Raw genomic sequence first — 17,765 nt, forward strand, 5'->3', positions numbered from 1 at the left:
TAAAGAAAACGCACAAACTAATCGACCTTCTGCTGAACTTGGACACTTTTCTCCCGAATCCACTAAAATATCTCTCTGACAGATGTCATACATGCAAGAGTCGCAATACAAGAAAGGATTGCAAAATTTGTCTAATGACACAGTGTTTAGGAAACTTAATGGGCACATTAAAATCATCACAACTTTAATTTTTAGCAGCAAAATCATTATAAATATATCATCAGTAAATTAATATATCATCAATCGACAAGCCCTAATTGAGCATAAATTCTGAATTTTAATCTGAAGTACTTAGATTCAAAATAGATATTTGTTGTTATTATTATGAATAAAGATGCACTGATCATTTTGTGAGGCATTGGATTGCTGAATTTCCATAAGCAGGATCGTCTGTTTCCGATACTGTATGACCACTCAAACAAAAAGAGCAACATTTTAAAAATGCCACAGTGTTAACAATCCTTGGGGAAATCAATATACAATTGGCTTACTGAACTGGGATAGGAGAAAGTATTTTAAAACTGAAAAGAATTACACACTTAACTTTATCTATACTGTATATTGAGGCCCTTAAGAAAGGGGTCATTTTCAGTGACTTAATACCTGTCAACAAGTTCCTTCATGCTTTCTTTGTCCCGGTCGAGAGGATGATCCTGATCATCAGCCAGCGGAGTCCCAGTCTGACGGTAAATGCACCTGACCAGGTATCGCACTTCAGACCAGTGATTCTGCAGCTGTTGTGACTCCTGCTCTGACTCAGCTGTGATCTCCCTGATCAATTAAACCACAAACAAAAAATTAAAACTTCTATGTCTCATTAAGATGAATACAACCCATGTCAGCTGATCCCAGAAAAATTAGTGGTACTGATGCAGAACTGACCTTCGCTCACAGCAGGCCTCACAGCTACACACTGTGTCTGTAGTGAGGGGAGTACTGAGATCTGGTGCAGGCAATGTTGGTGCTCCGACATTCAGTCTCCCTACGGCCCCTATAGGCTCCAGGGATAAACCGCCATTACTCACCGGCATGTGTAATAGGAAGTCCTGATTCTGAAGAACAACAACAAGAAAAAAAAAATTGTGATGTAAACCATTTCATAAAATAAAACAGAAACTCTCTTCTTACTAGGTGTCTCAAAATCTGACTCTGTTGCTACATCCTTCACACATCCACATTCCATTCAATGTGACGATAGTAGAGGATAAAAAACATCCTTAAAATCATAACACACTTATTATCTACATATGTTTCACCGTATGTGTGTTCAAGTGCTTTGAAGAAAAGGTATGAATGAAAATACTCCAACATGTGTAAATACGCATATATACATGGAATTTTTTAATAATTAGTCTGATTGCTAAGGAAGCACTGGATGGATAACAGTCAGCACTCTGTTTTCATGTCAAGCAAATTGTAAGAGGAACCCCTCTTGGCAAATATTATTTGATAAAATGTATTTTCCACCTTTACAGTTATCCTCCTAGTGCTGCCAACTAAATGTTCCAGCCACACCCAGGAGGCACTTTCATAAATGCACTTGGAAAGAATAGCCCAGAGGAAGCATGAACCTTATTAAATTATAAACCAGTTACATTTACAGTAAGAGTCAACCACAAAAATACTGCAGCTCATTAAGACTACTTCTGCTTAAACTTGAAAAGCAGAAAGTATGGGTTAATTCTTTACACAAAGATCAGATGCTAACACATTAATGGCAACACAACTTCAAATTAACATATATTAAAATTAACAGTTCAGATTGTAAATAAATTGTGCGGCACATCAAATATAAAATGTCTTTGTCTACTTGCTCTAGGCACTCTAAAAGTATGTTCATACCACAGACAAACTGATAATAAATTCACGACAGCTATAATTCTATGCAGCTTCTAGAAGCAGATCAACAGATGTGCATTCTTCGAAAAAGAGGCCCAATGTCATGAGTTTACGGATTGGGAAACAAACCAAAGTCCAAAACTCAGAACACCGTAAGCAGGGTTCCCATAACTTTTGATCGTTGAATTTCAATGACTTTACAAGTAGTACTTTGTGATTACTGAATAAGTAAAATCATATCAGAGCCACAACAGACACATATGAGCTCATGACATTTTAAGTACTTGGGTGTTTCATTCTCCATCTCTCTATTCTCAACAGTTTCCTGTAACTTTTAACTGTCTTGTCTAATGATAAAAAAGGCAAATATCAATAAAACTTCTAACGTATATAGAAATGTATGAAAATATGAGGATATCATGTTTAAACAGATTTAATTCACAAATCTCACAAAACTTGCACAAATCCGTTGGTAACACTTTACAAGTAAGGTTCCATTCATTAACATAAGTTAACTACATTAGTTAACATGAACTAGTCTCAGCCTCAGACGGCAAGCCTACAGTCTGTTCTCTAACCATCTGATGCATATAGCACACAAAACTGAAAAACGCTTTCTCAATCAACTCAGCACAAATCTGACTGGCTTGAACTTCCGCAAGTAGACACACAGGACACACTATCAGTCCACGCTGATAGAATGAGCACTTTTGAAGACAAAATAATCACAGAATTTGACCAAGTTTTCAGGTTAGTGACATCAAATCTTTAAAAGATATTTTTCAGAGTTTCATTTGAGGCATGTAGCAGAAAGTGAAACGGATATCCGTGAGCAGAGCAGTATTTTCTGCTTTGTTTACTTATGTCTGTGAAATTCTCTGCAGTGAGGTTTTCTGTGCTGTTCTTAGGCTCTCTACAGATTTTCTGCTATTCTCCTGAGTGTTTTCTGTGCAATCACTCTGAGACTTGTGCATCATTATTAATGTAGGGCTGTGACAATGCAATCAAATATCGATACATTGCGATACTTTTTCTCACGATATTGTATCGATACTTAGATCCATGTATCGTGATATATTGTGATATTTTCAGTGCAGTCAGATATGCTTCCATGACACGAAAGAGACAAACTGATCCTGCAGGATTCATGGTTTCTCTCATGGACATGCTGGACCTCTCTCACACGTTTGGCTCTAGGGCTGGACAAAAATATTGATTATCTACTTAATCTTTATTTGTACAATCCCAATGTCTATCCTTAAAATGCCAAGATCGCTCTTTCCTTCTAGCTGCAATCCCCAACAATAAGAAAAATTGTTTGTGATTAGCCACTGCCTGGTAATTTTTTAGATTTCACTCACAAGTGTTTGAGTGTTGTAGTTGCATAGAAGTTCATCACAGAGATCTTTTCACTGCATGCTGAGAGTAGAAGTTGACACTTTCTGTGTAATGTGAGTACAAAGACCAGATCCAAGCAAACTGTTTGTTGATTAATAATGTCTCTTTTAATATCCTTTCTGTTCTCTATAGTCAGTTATTTATAAAAACAAAAACAAAAAACAAAGGAAACATTTAATTCTAATCACACATAGCATGGATGCTGTAAAGAAGCCATTCGACTAAAACACTACTGTCAAAGTCCCTGCCACAGGTCTTAAAGAGACTATATAATTTTAGCACTTGTTCTACAGTGCATCCGGAAAGTATTCACAGCGCTTCACTTTTTCCACATTTTGTTATGTTACAGCCTTATTCCAAAATGGATTAAATTCATTATTTTCCTCAAAATTTAACAAACAATACCCCATAATGACAACGTGAAAGAAGTTTGTTTGAAATCTTTGCAAATTTATTAAAAAAAAAAAAAAAAAAAAAAAAAATCACTTGTACAGAAGTATTCACAGCCTTTGCTCAATACTTTGTTGAAGCACCTTTGGCACCAATTACAGCCTCGTCTTTTTGAGTATGATGCTACAAGCTTGGCACACCTATTTTTGGGCAGTTTCTCCCATTCTTCTTTGCAGGACTTCTCAAGCTCCATCAGGCTGAATGGGGAGCGTCGGTGCACAGCCATTTTCAGATCTCTCCAGAGATGTTCAGTCGGGTTCAAGTCTGGGCTCTGGCTGGGCCACTCAAGGACATTCACAGAGTTGTCCCGGAGCCACTCCTTTGTTATCTTGGTTGTGTGCTTAGGGTCGTTGTCCTGTTGGAAGATGAACCTTCGCCCCAGTCTGAGGTCTAGAGCGCTCTGGAGCAGGTTTTCATCAAGGATGTCTCTATACATTGCTGCATTCATCATTCCCTTGATCCTGACTGGTCTCCCAGTTCCTGCCGCTGAAAAACATCCCCACAGCATGATGCTGCCACCACCATGCTTCACTGTAGGGATGGTATTGGCCAGGTGATGAGCGGTGCCTGGTTTCCTCCAGGCATGACGCTTGCCATTCAGGCCAAAGAGTTCAATCTTTGTTTCTCATGGTCTGAGAGTCCTTCGGGTGCCTTTTGGCAAACTCCAGGCGGGCTGTCATGTGCCTTTTACTGAGGAGTGGCTTCTGTCTGGCCACTCTACCATATAGGCCTGATTGGTGGAGTGCTGCAGAGATGGTTGTTCTTCTGGTTGGTTCTCCTCTCTCCACAGAGAAACGTTGGAGCTCTGTCAGAGTAACTATCAGGTTCTTGGTCACCTCCCTGACTTAGGCCCTTCTCACTCGATCGCACAGTTTGGCCAGGCGGCCAGCTCTAGGAAGAGTCCTGGTGGTTCCAAACTTCTTCCATTTACGGATGGAGGCCACTGTGCTCACTGGGACCTTCAATGCTGCAGAAATTTTTCTGTACCCTTCTCCAGATCTGTGCCTCAATACAATCCTGTCTCGGAGGTCTACAGACAATTCCTTGGACTTCATGGCTTGGTTTGTGCTCTGACATGCACTGTTAACTGTGGGATCTTATATAGACAGGTGTGTGCCTTTCCAAATCATGTCCAATCAACTGAATTTACCACAGGTGGATTCCAATCAAGTTGTAGAAACATCTCAAGGATGATCAGTGGAAACAGGATGCACCTGAGCTCAATTTTGAGTGTCATGGCAAAGGCTGTGAATACTTATGTACATGTGATTTGTTCGTTTTTTATTTTTAATAAATTTGCAAAGATTTCAAACAAACTTTTTCACGTTGTCATTATGGGGTATTGTTTGTAGAATTTTGAGAAAAATAATGAATTTCATCAATTTTGGAATAAGGCTGTAACATAACAAAATGTGGAAAAAGTGAAGCGCTGTGAATACTTTCCGGATGCACTGTACATATCTAAGAAAATACTTGTAAATAGTACAAATTAGGCATGTAAAAAACAAACATGTAACAATACACTGTATATATGCAATATAAGCAATTTCAATACACCATATTTATTGAATATATGGCTACATTTCTTTCTTTTTTTTCACCCAATTTGGAATGCCCAATTCCCAATGCACTTTTAAGTCCTCGTGGTTGCGTAGTGATTCGCCTCAATCCGGGTGGCGGAGGACGAATCCCAGCTGCCTCCGCGTCTGAGACCGCCAACCCACGCATCTTATCAAATGGCTTGTTGAGTGCGTTGCCACGGAGACATAGTGCATGTGGAGGCTTCACGCCATCCACCGCAGCAACCACACTCAACTCACCACGTGCCCCACCGTGAACGAACCACATTATAGCGGCCACAAGGAAATTACCCCATGTGACCCTATCCTCCCTAGCAACCGGGCCAATTTGGTTGCTTAGGAGACCTGGCAGGAGTCACTCAGCACGCCCTGGGATTCGAAATAGCAAACTCCAGGGGTGGTAGACAGCGTCTTTTACCACTGAGCTACCCAGGCCCCCACATGGCTACATTTAAAAAAAAAAAGCTAAAATGTCTCCAAAATGATGAAAAACTAATGATAAAATAAACTGTCAAATTGATATGTCTGTAATTGAACAAGTTAGATGGTCCCCTGTATAATGAATAATAGCATTAGCTGAAAGAGAATTTCTTTCATATGGTATGCAAGCAAAATGGGTATTATAACTGAACTATACCCAAATTAATTTAAGTGTAACGAACCATGATATCATGATGTATCGCGAAATATTGAATCGTGACATGTAGGGCTGCAACAACTAATCGATAAAATCGATTATTATCGATAATGGAAATCATCGACAACGAATCTATTAGCTGCGTCAGGTGTGTTGACAGAGTGATTGTGCTATTTGATGCCCTTAAGAGTTGTTTCTCTCCAGTACATGTCTTACATTTTACTGCTATTTTCTGTTTTATAATGTATGCATACTATGAATTCAAAATCAGGCATGTATTTCCGCTGTTTTTACCACATGCAAGTCTCCGTTAAACTTCACTGAGCAAGTGAGCGTGCGCATCCACGTCAATCAAACCGATCGCAATGGAGAAAGGGAGCGCAATCCCTTTGATTAAACTTGTGCAACATCATACCTTGCTTTCAGTTTCAATGTAATCAATTGTGCAGCTTTCATCCTGATGTCTCAGAGGTCAAAGTGTGCAGTTTAAAGTGTTTTAGATTGTTTCTGTATGTAATACAAGGAGCACGGCGTAGTGACTCGCCTCAATCCGTGTGGCGGAGGACGAATCTCAGTTGCCTCCACATCTGAGAACATCAATCTTATCACGTGGCTTGTTGAGTGCGTTACCGCGGAGACGTAGCGCGTGGAGGCCCACGCTATTCTCCACAGCATCCACGCACAACTGACCACGCGCCCCACAGAGAACCACATATTATATCGACCACGAGGAGGTTACCCCATGTGACTCTGACCTCCCTAGCTACCGGGCCAAATTGGTTGCTTAAGAGACCTGGCTGGAGTCACTCAGCATGCCCTGGATTCGAACTTGCGACTCCAGGGGTGGTAGTTAGCATCAATACTCGCTGAGCTACCCAGGCCCTATCATGTCTGTTTTTAAAAAAAATATTGTTTTAATAACATACAGGAAATAAAATTTATTTTTTGATTTGATTAATCAAAGAAATGATCGAAGATTAATCAATTATCAAAATAATCATATGCAGCCCTAGTGACGTGTATCACAATACATATCGTATTGTAAGGTGGCTGGCGATACTCAGCCCAAGCCATTAAACACTCACTGAGCACTTTATTTGGAACACCTATTTATTAATGAGATTATCTAATAAGCCAATCGTGTGGCAGCAGTGCAATGCATAAAATCATGCAGATATGGGTCAGGAGATTCAGTTAATGTTCACATCAACCATCAGAATGGGGAAAAAAATAAATTCTCAGTAATTTCGACTGTGGCATGATTGTTGTGCCAGATGGGCTGGTTTGAGTATTTCTGTAACTGCTGATCTCCTGGGATTGTCAGGCACAACAGTCTCTAGAGCAGGGGTTGGGAACCTTTTTTCACTAAGGAGCCAATTTTTACCACAAACGAATAAGTTACTATTTTCAAAAACAACGTTTTTCAATAAAATGTTTATATTGCCCATAGACTACTCAAAAACAAACAAATATGCAAAAATTAATAGGTAACATGTTGCAATATGGAATTGAGTACGTGTTTGTGTGGGTCTCCATAAAATTACTTCATTTTACAATTGTTCATGAAAAATGTAACTTCCCTTTTGGGCTGGGCGATATGTAAAAAATATTTTAATGATAATCTCATTTAAAATATCGCAATATCCGATTATATGGTCAACCCCCAAGGTCGGTGAATATTTTTGCTTTATTGATTTTGCTTTAAAAATTAAATTAATTTTTAAAACACGAAAAACTTAAGAGAAGTTTCTATATTCAAATTGCACTTTAAACGAAATGAAAAAAGCAATTAAAATAATGAAGTGATTAAAAAAAATCTTATATATAACCACCTCCCCAAATCCAAACATTTACCATCTCCAACGGCCCAATTTGCCATAAAGACAATTACAAATGTAAAGATAATTACAATAAATAAGCCTAATAAATTCCCTTGTGTTCCCAAAAAATGCTGCCAAATGTGTGTTCTTACCGAATGTGTTTGTATTGCGTTTTGGTAATACAGTTTATGCTGCCTAAAGAAAAGAAATTAGAACAAAATTTTAGGTTCAAGGTGTACTGTATTACTTTGATTTGATCACTTTCGTCTTTGTTTCATTAATACAAAAATACCTGTATATTTTACTGAACCTGCAGAGTTGCGTTCACAATGCGAAAGAGCAAACTGCTCTGTGGAAATAAAGCGAAACTCACAGTACCTAGATAATTTGCTGCATTCTCATAGACTACATTATTCTTGCAAACAGTTTTCAGTCGAATGAAACAGAGAAAAATGAGTGATAACTATTTACATGCGCTTGTTCCATGAGACAGGGTCCCATTGCACACCTCTGAACAAACAGCAAATCAGACACGAGCACTGACGGCTTTTTTTTTTGTCTTAAAAATATAATAAAGTGTGTTTCTTCAAGCGCGTCTTTTTGACTAACAGAATTTCTTGTCATGTGTCACTCCGAGACGTCTTACAGGTCACCCGCCTGTTGCGGGTAGATGAGGAAAATTACATTTGGAGGAGGAGCTAGCGAACTGAATTGAGCCTCGTCGCATTTTACGGGTGGCGGGTGCTATATCACACCCTGGGTGCACATAAAAAATAACCAATGTTCATAAAATCGCTTGTAGAAAATGCTCTTACCAGCTAAAATCAATAGTTATTGGGAAACGAGGCCCAGAACTCAATGCATGTGCGTGTCTTGTAGAAGCGCTCTCATTGCACTCGTGAACAGCGGAGCTCACTGTGCACATATAAAATCAGATGCGCATTGGCAGCTTTTCTTTCGTCTGTTCTTCAAAATATAATCACGTTTCATCAAACACGTGTCTTTGTGTCTAATTTTTTGTAATATATCACTCCGAGAATTCTTACAGGTCACCTTCCACAGTGGCTGGTACATCAGCAAAATACTCTGCATGAAAAATCTGCATTTGGCAGGTGTTCATTTCAAACCTTGTTCACCAGGAGCAGGCTGTACGACAAATTCGGAAGAAAGGAAATCAAAACAGTGTCATTGACTTCAAGCTTTGCAATCGCACCCACACTTTCTTTTGGAAAATTATCTCTAGAAAGTTTTAAACGATCATGTGTTGGTGAATGGTGAGACACCCGGCGAGCCACTTGTGGCTCACAAGCCATAGGTTCCTGACCCCTGCTCTAGAGTGTACTCAGAATGGTGCCAAAAAACAAAACAAAATAAAACAAAAACATCCAGTGAGTGGCAGTTCTGCAGACGGAAACGCCTTGTTGATGAAAGGAGTCAACGCAGAATGGCCAGACTTGATCAAGCTGACAGAAAGGCTACGGTAACTCAGATAATCACTCTGTACAATTGTTGTGAGCAGAATAGCATCTCAGAATGCACAACACGTCGAACCTTGAGGCGAATGGGCTACAACAACAGAAGACCACATCTGGCACTTTCTTAGGACCATAGTGTTCCTAATAAAGTGTTCAGTGAGTGTATAAATTATTTTTTCCTCCATGTCGGTCTTTTATTATGGTAAGATATATCTCCGATAACCCCGTCCCTAAGCACCTAGTAATAACGAAAAAAAAAAAAAAAAACTACTGTGATTGGTTGCTTAACATGTCAGTTAAATGTTTTTTCCTGTCTAAATGGGTGGTTCTTGACCAACTGAAGCTGCTATAGAGCCCAGACCTATGCTGTAGTCATAGGTTGTTTGTTTGGTGTTTATTGCCATATCAGCTACAATGGCTATTCCATGGCAAATACAGGTGGCATTCCATCAATTCATAAATACAACACACCTTGCAAAAACAATACATAGAAAAAAAGAAGACTATTCAATCCAGTACAGTAAATCAATTCTATAAAAGATCCTTAAGTTGCACTTTTGATAAAAATTCCAAGAGCTTTCCTGGGCACATCTTACAAAACAAGTCTTTCAAGGTTTTTCCAGATAAAAAGCATTGTCTCATGACATTAAAAATAGGGCAGATCAGGAGCACATGCTTCACAGTCAAAGGGGTTCTGCCGTAGTCATAGGTCTGGCTACGCGAGACTAAACATGAACTAAATACTTTTACAGCATTTATTAATCTTGGTTAACGTTAATTTCAATATATAATAATACATTTTTTAAATCCAAAAGTTGTATATGTTAACATTAGTTAATGCACTATGAACTAAAATGTATTAACAATGAACAATTGTATGTTTATTACCTAGCATTACCAAAGATTAATAAATCTTCCCCTCATCTTTTGGATGTCACACTGTCAGTTTAGCAAAGCCCTATTTTGTGCTCACTATTTAGAACAATTTACCTTTTAAACGCCTACATGGTTTAAATTAATGCAGAGAATTTAAAGGTGCACTCAGTCACTTTTGTCTTTGTGTCATCTTGGACTTACATTGACACCTAACGACTTGGATGCAGCATCATTTAAAACCAATAGTTTTCAGTTTCAGATGCCATTGTAGAAATTTAGTATTCACAGTCAGCCATGATTAATTTAATCAATGGTTCAAAGTGTCAAATAACAGGAAGGTTACTAAGATTAAGCGAGTAGTATTCGGCTAGTCATATGATTCTAAAATGGCAGCCCCCATGTGCGGACCCTCTCCTTGTAGAATAAACAGCTTTTATAAAGTTATTGATATAAAAATATACCGGAATATAGGCTATGCATGTAAAGTAAAATGTTAACCGCTGCATTTAAAGTGAATTAATTTACATTTACAGCGCTCACATATGGACACAATTCTTGAAAACTGTTTTTGGGCAACTGACACAGAAGAGAGAGAAATTTTTCATGTGCATACTCTGTGAGAAGCGCTCTAAAAACAGTGAATCAGACGCGCATCAACATTCTTTAAACCTGTATCTATGCGTCTAATAAAGTTACCAACGTATAATATCCATATAATATGGAATCGTCTAGTCTTAAAGAGCACCTATTATGGTTTTTAAATGTGCCTAAATTTGTTTTAAAGGTCTCATACAAGGTAAAAAAAAAAAAACACTTAAATTTGCTTAATTTAAATTGCAGCATTACCTTTTTTTCCCAGTGTCAAAAACGACTCGTTCAATGATCCGTTCTAAAGGATTCATTCTAAACTCCTCCTTTCAGAGAGCCTACTCTGCTCTGATTGGTCAGATGTCCCAGTCTGTTGTGATTGGTCTACCGCTTAGTGTAGTGTTTTAGGGCGGGTCAAAGCTGTTCACGAGCAGCCAATGAAGACCAGAGGGGGGTTTTTTGTTACCAAATTATGTAGGTTAGTACAGGAAGTAAATCTGTAATTACTAACGACTCATTTCAGGTGTTCAGAATCGGTTCTTTCTTTTGGGAGTCAATAACTCCATTTGCGTGGACTTTGTTTTTTGAAACTTTGCAGACTTATTACATTCAAAAACAGCTATAAAACACACTACATTAAAGGTAATATTTGAAAAACCATAACAGGTGCTCTTTAATGGGAAAATAATTACATTCAGTGTTAAATCCATTTGGAACGCAGTTTGTCCCGTATTTTAGTGCCACACACAAACAGCTAAGAGCGTTTCAGTATTTATATACAGCCATGGAAAAATGAAAGAGACCCTGCAAAATTATCAGTTTCTCTGGATTTACTATTTATAGGTATGTGTTTGAGTAAAAATTTTGTTTTACTCTATAAAGTACTGACAACATTTCTCCCAAATAAAAATATTGTCATTTAGAGCATTTATTTGCAGGAAATAACAGAAGTGTAGGTTATATTGAGACTTTTAATAATTGCTCATCAAGAAGTGGACAATTAACACTGCTCAGATTCACAAGTAAATCACCATAAGCTTAATTAACTTGGTGAGTTATTATATACAAACAGTTTTAGCATTAATATATTCAAACAGTAATGTAAATATGAAATGTACTAATTCCTTTAATTATAACCATTTGCACTTGAGCAATAATGAGCAAACTTCTCTAGCGTTAATGAAGTGCAAAATGCGCCATCACATGGTGCAATGCCTATTCACAAACTATGTTTACGCAACAACACATTTTGCGTACTGCCCCGTGGGGCCTCTGAGTAGCGCTTATTCACGTTGCATGATCGAGCCAAACTTGAGGAATTCTTTGCAAACTTCAGGGTTCTTATACCTTTTCCAAAGTCAAATTCAAGCACTTTTCAAGCATTTTCAAGGTGTATTTTCAAGCTTTTCCAGCATCTTACAGCTGTGTTAAATTACATATTTACATACATATACGTACTTCATCACATTAAATCAGGTGTAATTCCCTGTGAATTTTATTTTTTACAGTTGTCTTCAACAATCATGCCAACCCTTGCCTGTACCAACTACATATGAGTAGTGTCATTTATTTCTGTATTAATTCAGTTTATATCATCATTTATTTAATATTATTTACTGCTTCGAATTTTAGATTATTTTTAATTTTTAAATATACTTTATGTAATACTAATTAATAACTAAATAATACATTAAACATAATTTAATAGAATATAAAGTATTCTTTCATTACAGCCAAGCTACATAAAGTGTAAGCATCCTAACTGTAAAGTTTAGGTGTAATTTTGCGGTAGTCCAGCTGGTGTCCTTCACGAGTCTGCCTCCTTAAGATGCACTTGACAATCCACGATTGCTTCAGAGTGTTTGTAGATCTCCGCCAATTTTCAAGAGCTTATTAAGTTACAACACTTTTGAGAAGTCTGCTTCATAATTTTTACGATCGACAGCTTTTTGGAAAACGCAGCCCTGACCACATATCATTTTACTGTATACAATAAGAGGTTGCATTTTAAATATACTAATAATCACTTTACAGTCAACTCATCACTTTGTGAATGAATGTGCATATGAATGACACCATCTTAGTTTATCTACAAAATGTTTTTAAATATATAATCACATCATCATCATCAAATCATATGTTCTCTGTGCTTAGACGCATCCAGTGATGTCATGAAGGAAAATGTCCGCAGACACTGATCTAGAGTCAGCTTTTTGCATCTATAACAGTTAAAGGTCTGGATTTTGATATGGAAACGAATCATGGACTGCAGTTACAGACAGCTATACTGGAGCAGGAATCAGATGAAACAGGCACAAACTCTCTGTGCATGAACTCACGGAAGCATGAAAGCAGAACAGCGACTGCAAATTACAAAATGATTTACATCATGCGCGATTACTAGTGTTGATGCATGGAGTTAATGTTAACTTCGCGAGTTTTTTGGCACCAGGTTAACTTGCTAATTTGCTTCATTAAATTCAGTTCATCAACATTCAAATAATGACATTTACTCTCTTCATTGACTGTCTGGCAAAAAATTGGGTTAGTTACATTTTACATCCCTCCCGAAAATAGACTATAATTTAGCCTGCGAATTTGCCAGCTAGCTTAAACGTAATGTGAAACGTTAGCCTAATCAAAAATTCCCTACGGCTTACCTTTTACATGGCTCGAAAGCGCAGACTCTCCATGTTGAAAAGCTGCACATCCTTTTTTGCAGACTTTACAGGAGGCTACTCGAGGATTTGGTCCTCGTTTCAACCATGACTTGTATTTTTCGTTTTCAAGCCAACGCTCATTGAAGCGGCAACCTCCCGGCATGTTGTCATCTTCCACTCTGTTCCATCAGAGGCCACACATCAAAAAAAGACTGGCAGATCACACTATAGCCACACACGCAGACTCAAGAGTGGCAAGCGAGGCTCAAGCGGTGTCGTCCTTATTTTATGCGAAAGGCAAAAGCAATTAGGCCCTCTCCGACTTATTTTATTTTAAAAAAGCAAACTATTCAGTCAGATAGCAAATTATTATGAAAGCAATGCAATTACAATTTCAAGCACTTTATCCAAAATCCAAGCACTTTTCAAACCTTGAAAACACCACATTAATATTCAAGCATTTTCAAGGATTTCCAGCACCCGTACGAGCCCTGAAACTTCTATTGCTGAAAATAGTTTGTTTAAAAATTCCATGACTTTTCCAAAACATTGTTTTACATGACATTTCAAGGCACAATTTTCTAAATTCCATGACTTTGCAGCATTTCCATGGATGTACAAACCCTGTGAAAATGAAACCACTAGGCCTAATTAAAAAACTAAATCTAACATGGGATGTTAGTGGTATTACACAGCTGTCTTCATCACAGGTGCAGAGCAAACGCCGCAGTGCTGTAACTGCTACAACTGGCAAAAAACATTACCCACAGATATCTAAACTTATATTTTGTTATAACAAAAGCATAATGCTTAATGACATCATTACTGTAATCCAGAGTCATTATTTGTCTAATAATTTTTTTTAATGACTAAAGGCACAGGAGAGACACGCAAGTGTTGAAGGCAAAAGGGACGTACCAACAGAGACTGGTCGAGGGGGGGTGGGCGGTCGTCCTTCTCCACTGTGCGTTTGCAGTCAGAGCAGACATACAGAGGCAGTTGCAGGGCACTGGGAGATTTGGGCGACTGGGCAGTGCCATTCTGAATGGATCCTCCCACATCTTGGAAGATGGTGTCCTTGCGTTCGCTACGACATAGAAGGCAACGGTCACTTGTGGTGTAGGGGGCCCTCTGGTTTACCCCGAAAGTGAACGGGGTCTGAGGAATGAGAAATAGAGAAAAGGATCAGCAACCTTTGTAATTGGCACTTTTTATTGGAGTATACTGTATACTGTTATAATACACAAATCATGCTAAGATAAAGGCTTTGCTCATTGATATTTATTAATTTGATAATCATCCACTGTCCAAATAAACTGAAGTTTATTGGAATAAAAAAGCACCATCTTTCGCAGAGATCACAAAACTAGTGTGAAAAAGAATTTGCCCCCATCCTGATTTCTTCTGTTTTTATGTTTATTTCATACTAAATTGTTTCAAAAATGTACATAAAACAAAGGCAATCTGTGTAAACATAACATACAGTTTTTAAATGATAATGTTATGTATTGAAGCAAAAAAGTCATCCAATACCAACTGGGCCTGTGTGAAAAATGATTTGCCCCCTTGGTTACTAAATCCCCAAATCTATGAAACTGCATTCATAATGGGGTTCAGCTGGACATCAGTCTGGGAAGAGTTACAAAGCTATTTCAAAGGCTCTGGGACTCCAAAGAACCACAATGAGAGCCATTATCTCCAAATGGAGAAAACTTGGCACAGTAGTGAACCTTCCCAGAAGTGGCTGACCTTCCAAAATTCCTCCAAGAGCACAGCGATGACTCATCCAGGAAGTCACAAAAAAGCCAAGGACAACATCCAAGGAACTGCAGGCCTCTATCGCATCAATAAAGGTCACTGTTCATGACTCCACTATCAGAAAGACACTGGCCAAAAATGGCATCCATGGAAGAGTGGTGAGGCAAAAACCACTGCTAACCCAGAAGAACATTAAGGCTCATCTGAATTTTGCCAAAACACATTTTGATGATCCTCAAACCTTTTGGGAGAATGATTTGTTGACTGATGAGTCGAAAGTGGAACTGTTTGGAAGACAGGGGTCCCGTTACATCTGGCATAAATCGAACACAGAATTCCACAAAAAGAACATCATACCTATGGTCAAGCACGATGGTGGTAGTGTGATGGTGTGGGGATGCTTTGCTGCTTCAGGGCCAGGGTGACTTGCAATAATTGAGGGAAACATGAATTCTGCTCTCTACCAGAAAATCTAAAAAGGCGAACGTCCGGTCATCAGTCTGTGAGTTGAAGCTCAAGCGCAACTGGATTATGCAGCAAGATAATGATCCAAAGCATAGGAGTAAGTCCACCTCTGAATGGCTAAAAAGAAGCTAAATTAAAGTTTTTGAGTGGCCTAGTCAAAGTCCTGACTTGAACCCAATTGAGATGCTGTGGCAGGACCTTAAATGAGCAGTTCATGCTCGAAAACCCTCCAATGTGGCTGAACTAAAGCAGTTCTGCAAAGAAGAGTGGGCCAAAATTCCACCACAGTGTTGTGAAAGACTGATCTCCAGTTATTGGAAGCGTTTGGTCGCAGTATTTTGTGTTTACTCAGTTTGCCTTAGTTTTATGTTATATCTTGTTTGAAGATTTAAAACAATTTAAATGAAAAATAAAAAAATAGAAGAAATCAGGAAGGGGGCAAATACTTTTTCATATCAATGTAGTTGTCTTTTGTTCCAAATTGCATATAGACTGCATATTATATGTACAGTTTTACCATTAGCTATAGAGCAGATATTAAAATTAATCTTCAATTATTTGTATTTTTATGTAAAAATTATATGAAAATGAAGCTAATTTCACCATAATGTGGAATATCCTAAAAGAATCTGTGTAGTAAAATATTGTATTTTTACACTGTAATTCATGTTTGTATTAATTTCAAAATTAGTTCATTCGATGTGGGACTTTTATTTTGAAAAATGGTGTACAGAAGGGCTTGCCATAGACATTCAATTTCTGTATTAGTTTACAGGGCTTCTTGTCAGTCGTTGCTGAACTTAAGACTGAGGATTGATTCCACAGGACAATCCATTATTGAAACCCATCCTTTGGTATATCCAAGGGCCTGAAATTTTGCACGGAATTGAGGGAATTCCTGCACAATTTTAATCACTTTAACATGCAGCTGACAATTAGTAAACAATACATTTAGATAAATCAAACATCTTGTCTTTGAATCAAACTATAATTCCAAAATCTGCAGGAGTAAATCAGCTCTATAAATACGGCGTCCCTCTCTCCCTCTCCCTCATGCAGCAGTTTACTGTACACTTGGCTTGTTGAGTTTAATGTGAGAGTGCGCAGTGAGGAAGTGAATATTTACTGAACTTAAGATGTTACAGATGTATCAACCTTCATAAACCTGTTAATTCGACATGAAAAAAGGCGTTATACCGTGTCTCTGTAAGAAAGTGATGCAATAAAACTATCGCTCTCATTTATAATCAACAAGGTTGTCTACATCGCAAGCACGCGACGTTGGCACAATCTAGTTTTGCCTCGTGACATTGTGGTGATCCCTCATAATACAGTACCTTTGACAAGAAAGGTAGAAATAGCAAAAATTACTACTGCAGGTTGAAGAGAAATGCCTCAACATCTGTTAATCTCAACTCCATGTCTCTAGACTAGAGCTCCATCTGAGGTATACAGGTATATTCTCTGCCATGTGAATCAGTCAATTTTAACAAAGTATGTAATAATATATATAAATAATAATATTAATTCTAGAATATTAATAAAATACATAACCTGAAAATATATTATATTTCTTTTTATACACACAGAGCACTTGATTAGGTACACCTGTATACCTACTTATTCATGCAATTATTATCTAATCAGCCAATTGTGTGGTAGCAGTGCAATGCATAAAATCATTCAGAAACGGGTCAGGAGCTTTAGTTAATGTTCACACTAACCATCAGAATAGGAGAAAACATTTTATTATAGATATGTAGACCATAAATATCTTTGGAGTGCAAGCGGTCTGCGGCAGCAAATCAAAACTGCTCATTATCATGCTGTAGTTCTATGTTACTGCGTCCCCTTTCAAAGGAGATTTTGAAAGGTTTTGTAATTAATTTGTATTAGCAGTGACAGAAAATCTGACCAATCAAATGTATTATTTTCACCTTGGGGGTTGGGTGTCAGCAATCTGCACCTTCAGAGCTCTGATGAGAAGGGGTTGTGCTTTGAAAGGGAAAGTCAGGAAAGTTTTCCTTCCTGCAGCCATGTTTCTGCAGGATGGGGGTTTTGGAAAGGACTGAAGGGGTACCCGCAAGCCACTGAGATGCGGCGGTCCCATTGACATTCTATGGGCAGTAATGTTGTGATACTCTCCTATGATAGAGCCACGGAGGTTGTTATTTCAGTAAATAAAAGAATCTCTGACAGTGCTTCCCTGTCAGTGATAA

General features: G+C 38.1%; 1 protein-coding gene across 1 annotated transcript in view; it reads right to left on the reverse strand.

Moving 5' to 3' along the window:
• Positions 1-17,765, reverse strand: part of LOC127443874 (protein FAM193A-like) — a 60,059-nt gene that overhangs the window by 25,290 nt on the left and 17,004 nt on the right. Inside the window, exons 3-5 of the mRNA XM_051702871.1 lie at positions 14,242-14,481; positions 883-1,052; positions 604-771 (exon numbers count right to left, since the gene is read on the reverse strand). Coding sequence (XP_051558831.1) covers positions 604-771; positions 883-1,052; positions 14,242-14,481 — 578 coding nt within the window. The remainder of the gene's footprint in view (positions 1-603; positions 772-882; positions 1,053-14,241; positions 14,482-17,765) is intronic.

Source organism: Myxocyprinus asiaticus, chromosome 7 (assembly GCF_019703515.2).
Source record: "Myxocyprinus asiaticus isolate MX2 ecotype Aquarium Trade chromosome 7, UBuf_Myxa_2, whole genome shotgun sequence".
NCBI lineage: Eukaryota > Metazoa > Chordata > Actinopteri > Cypriniformes > Catostomidae > Myxocyprinus > Myxocyprinus asiaticus.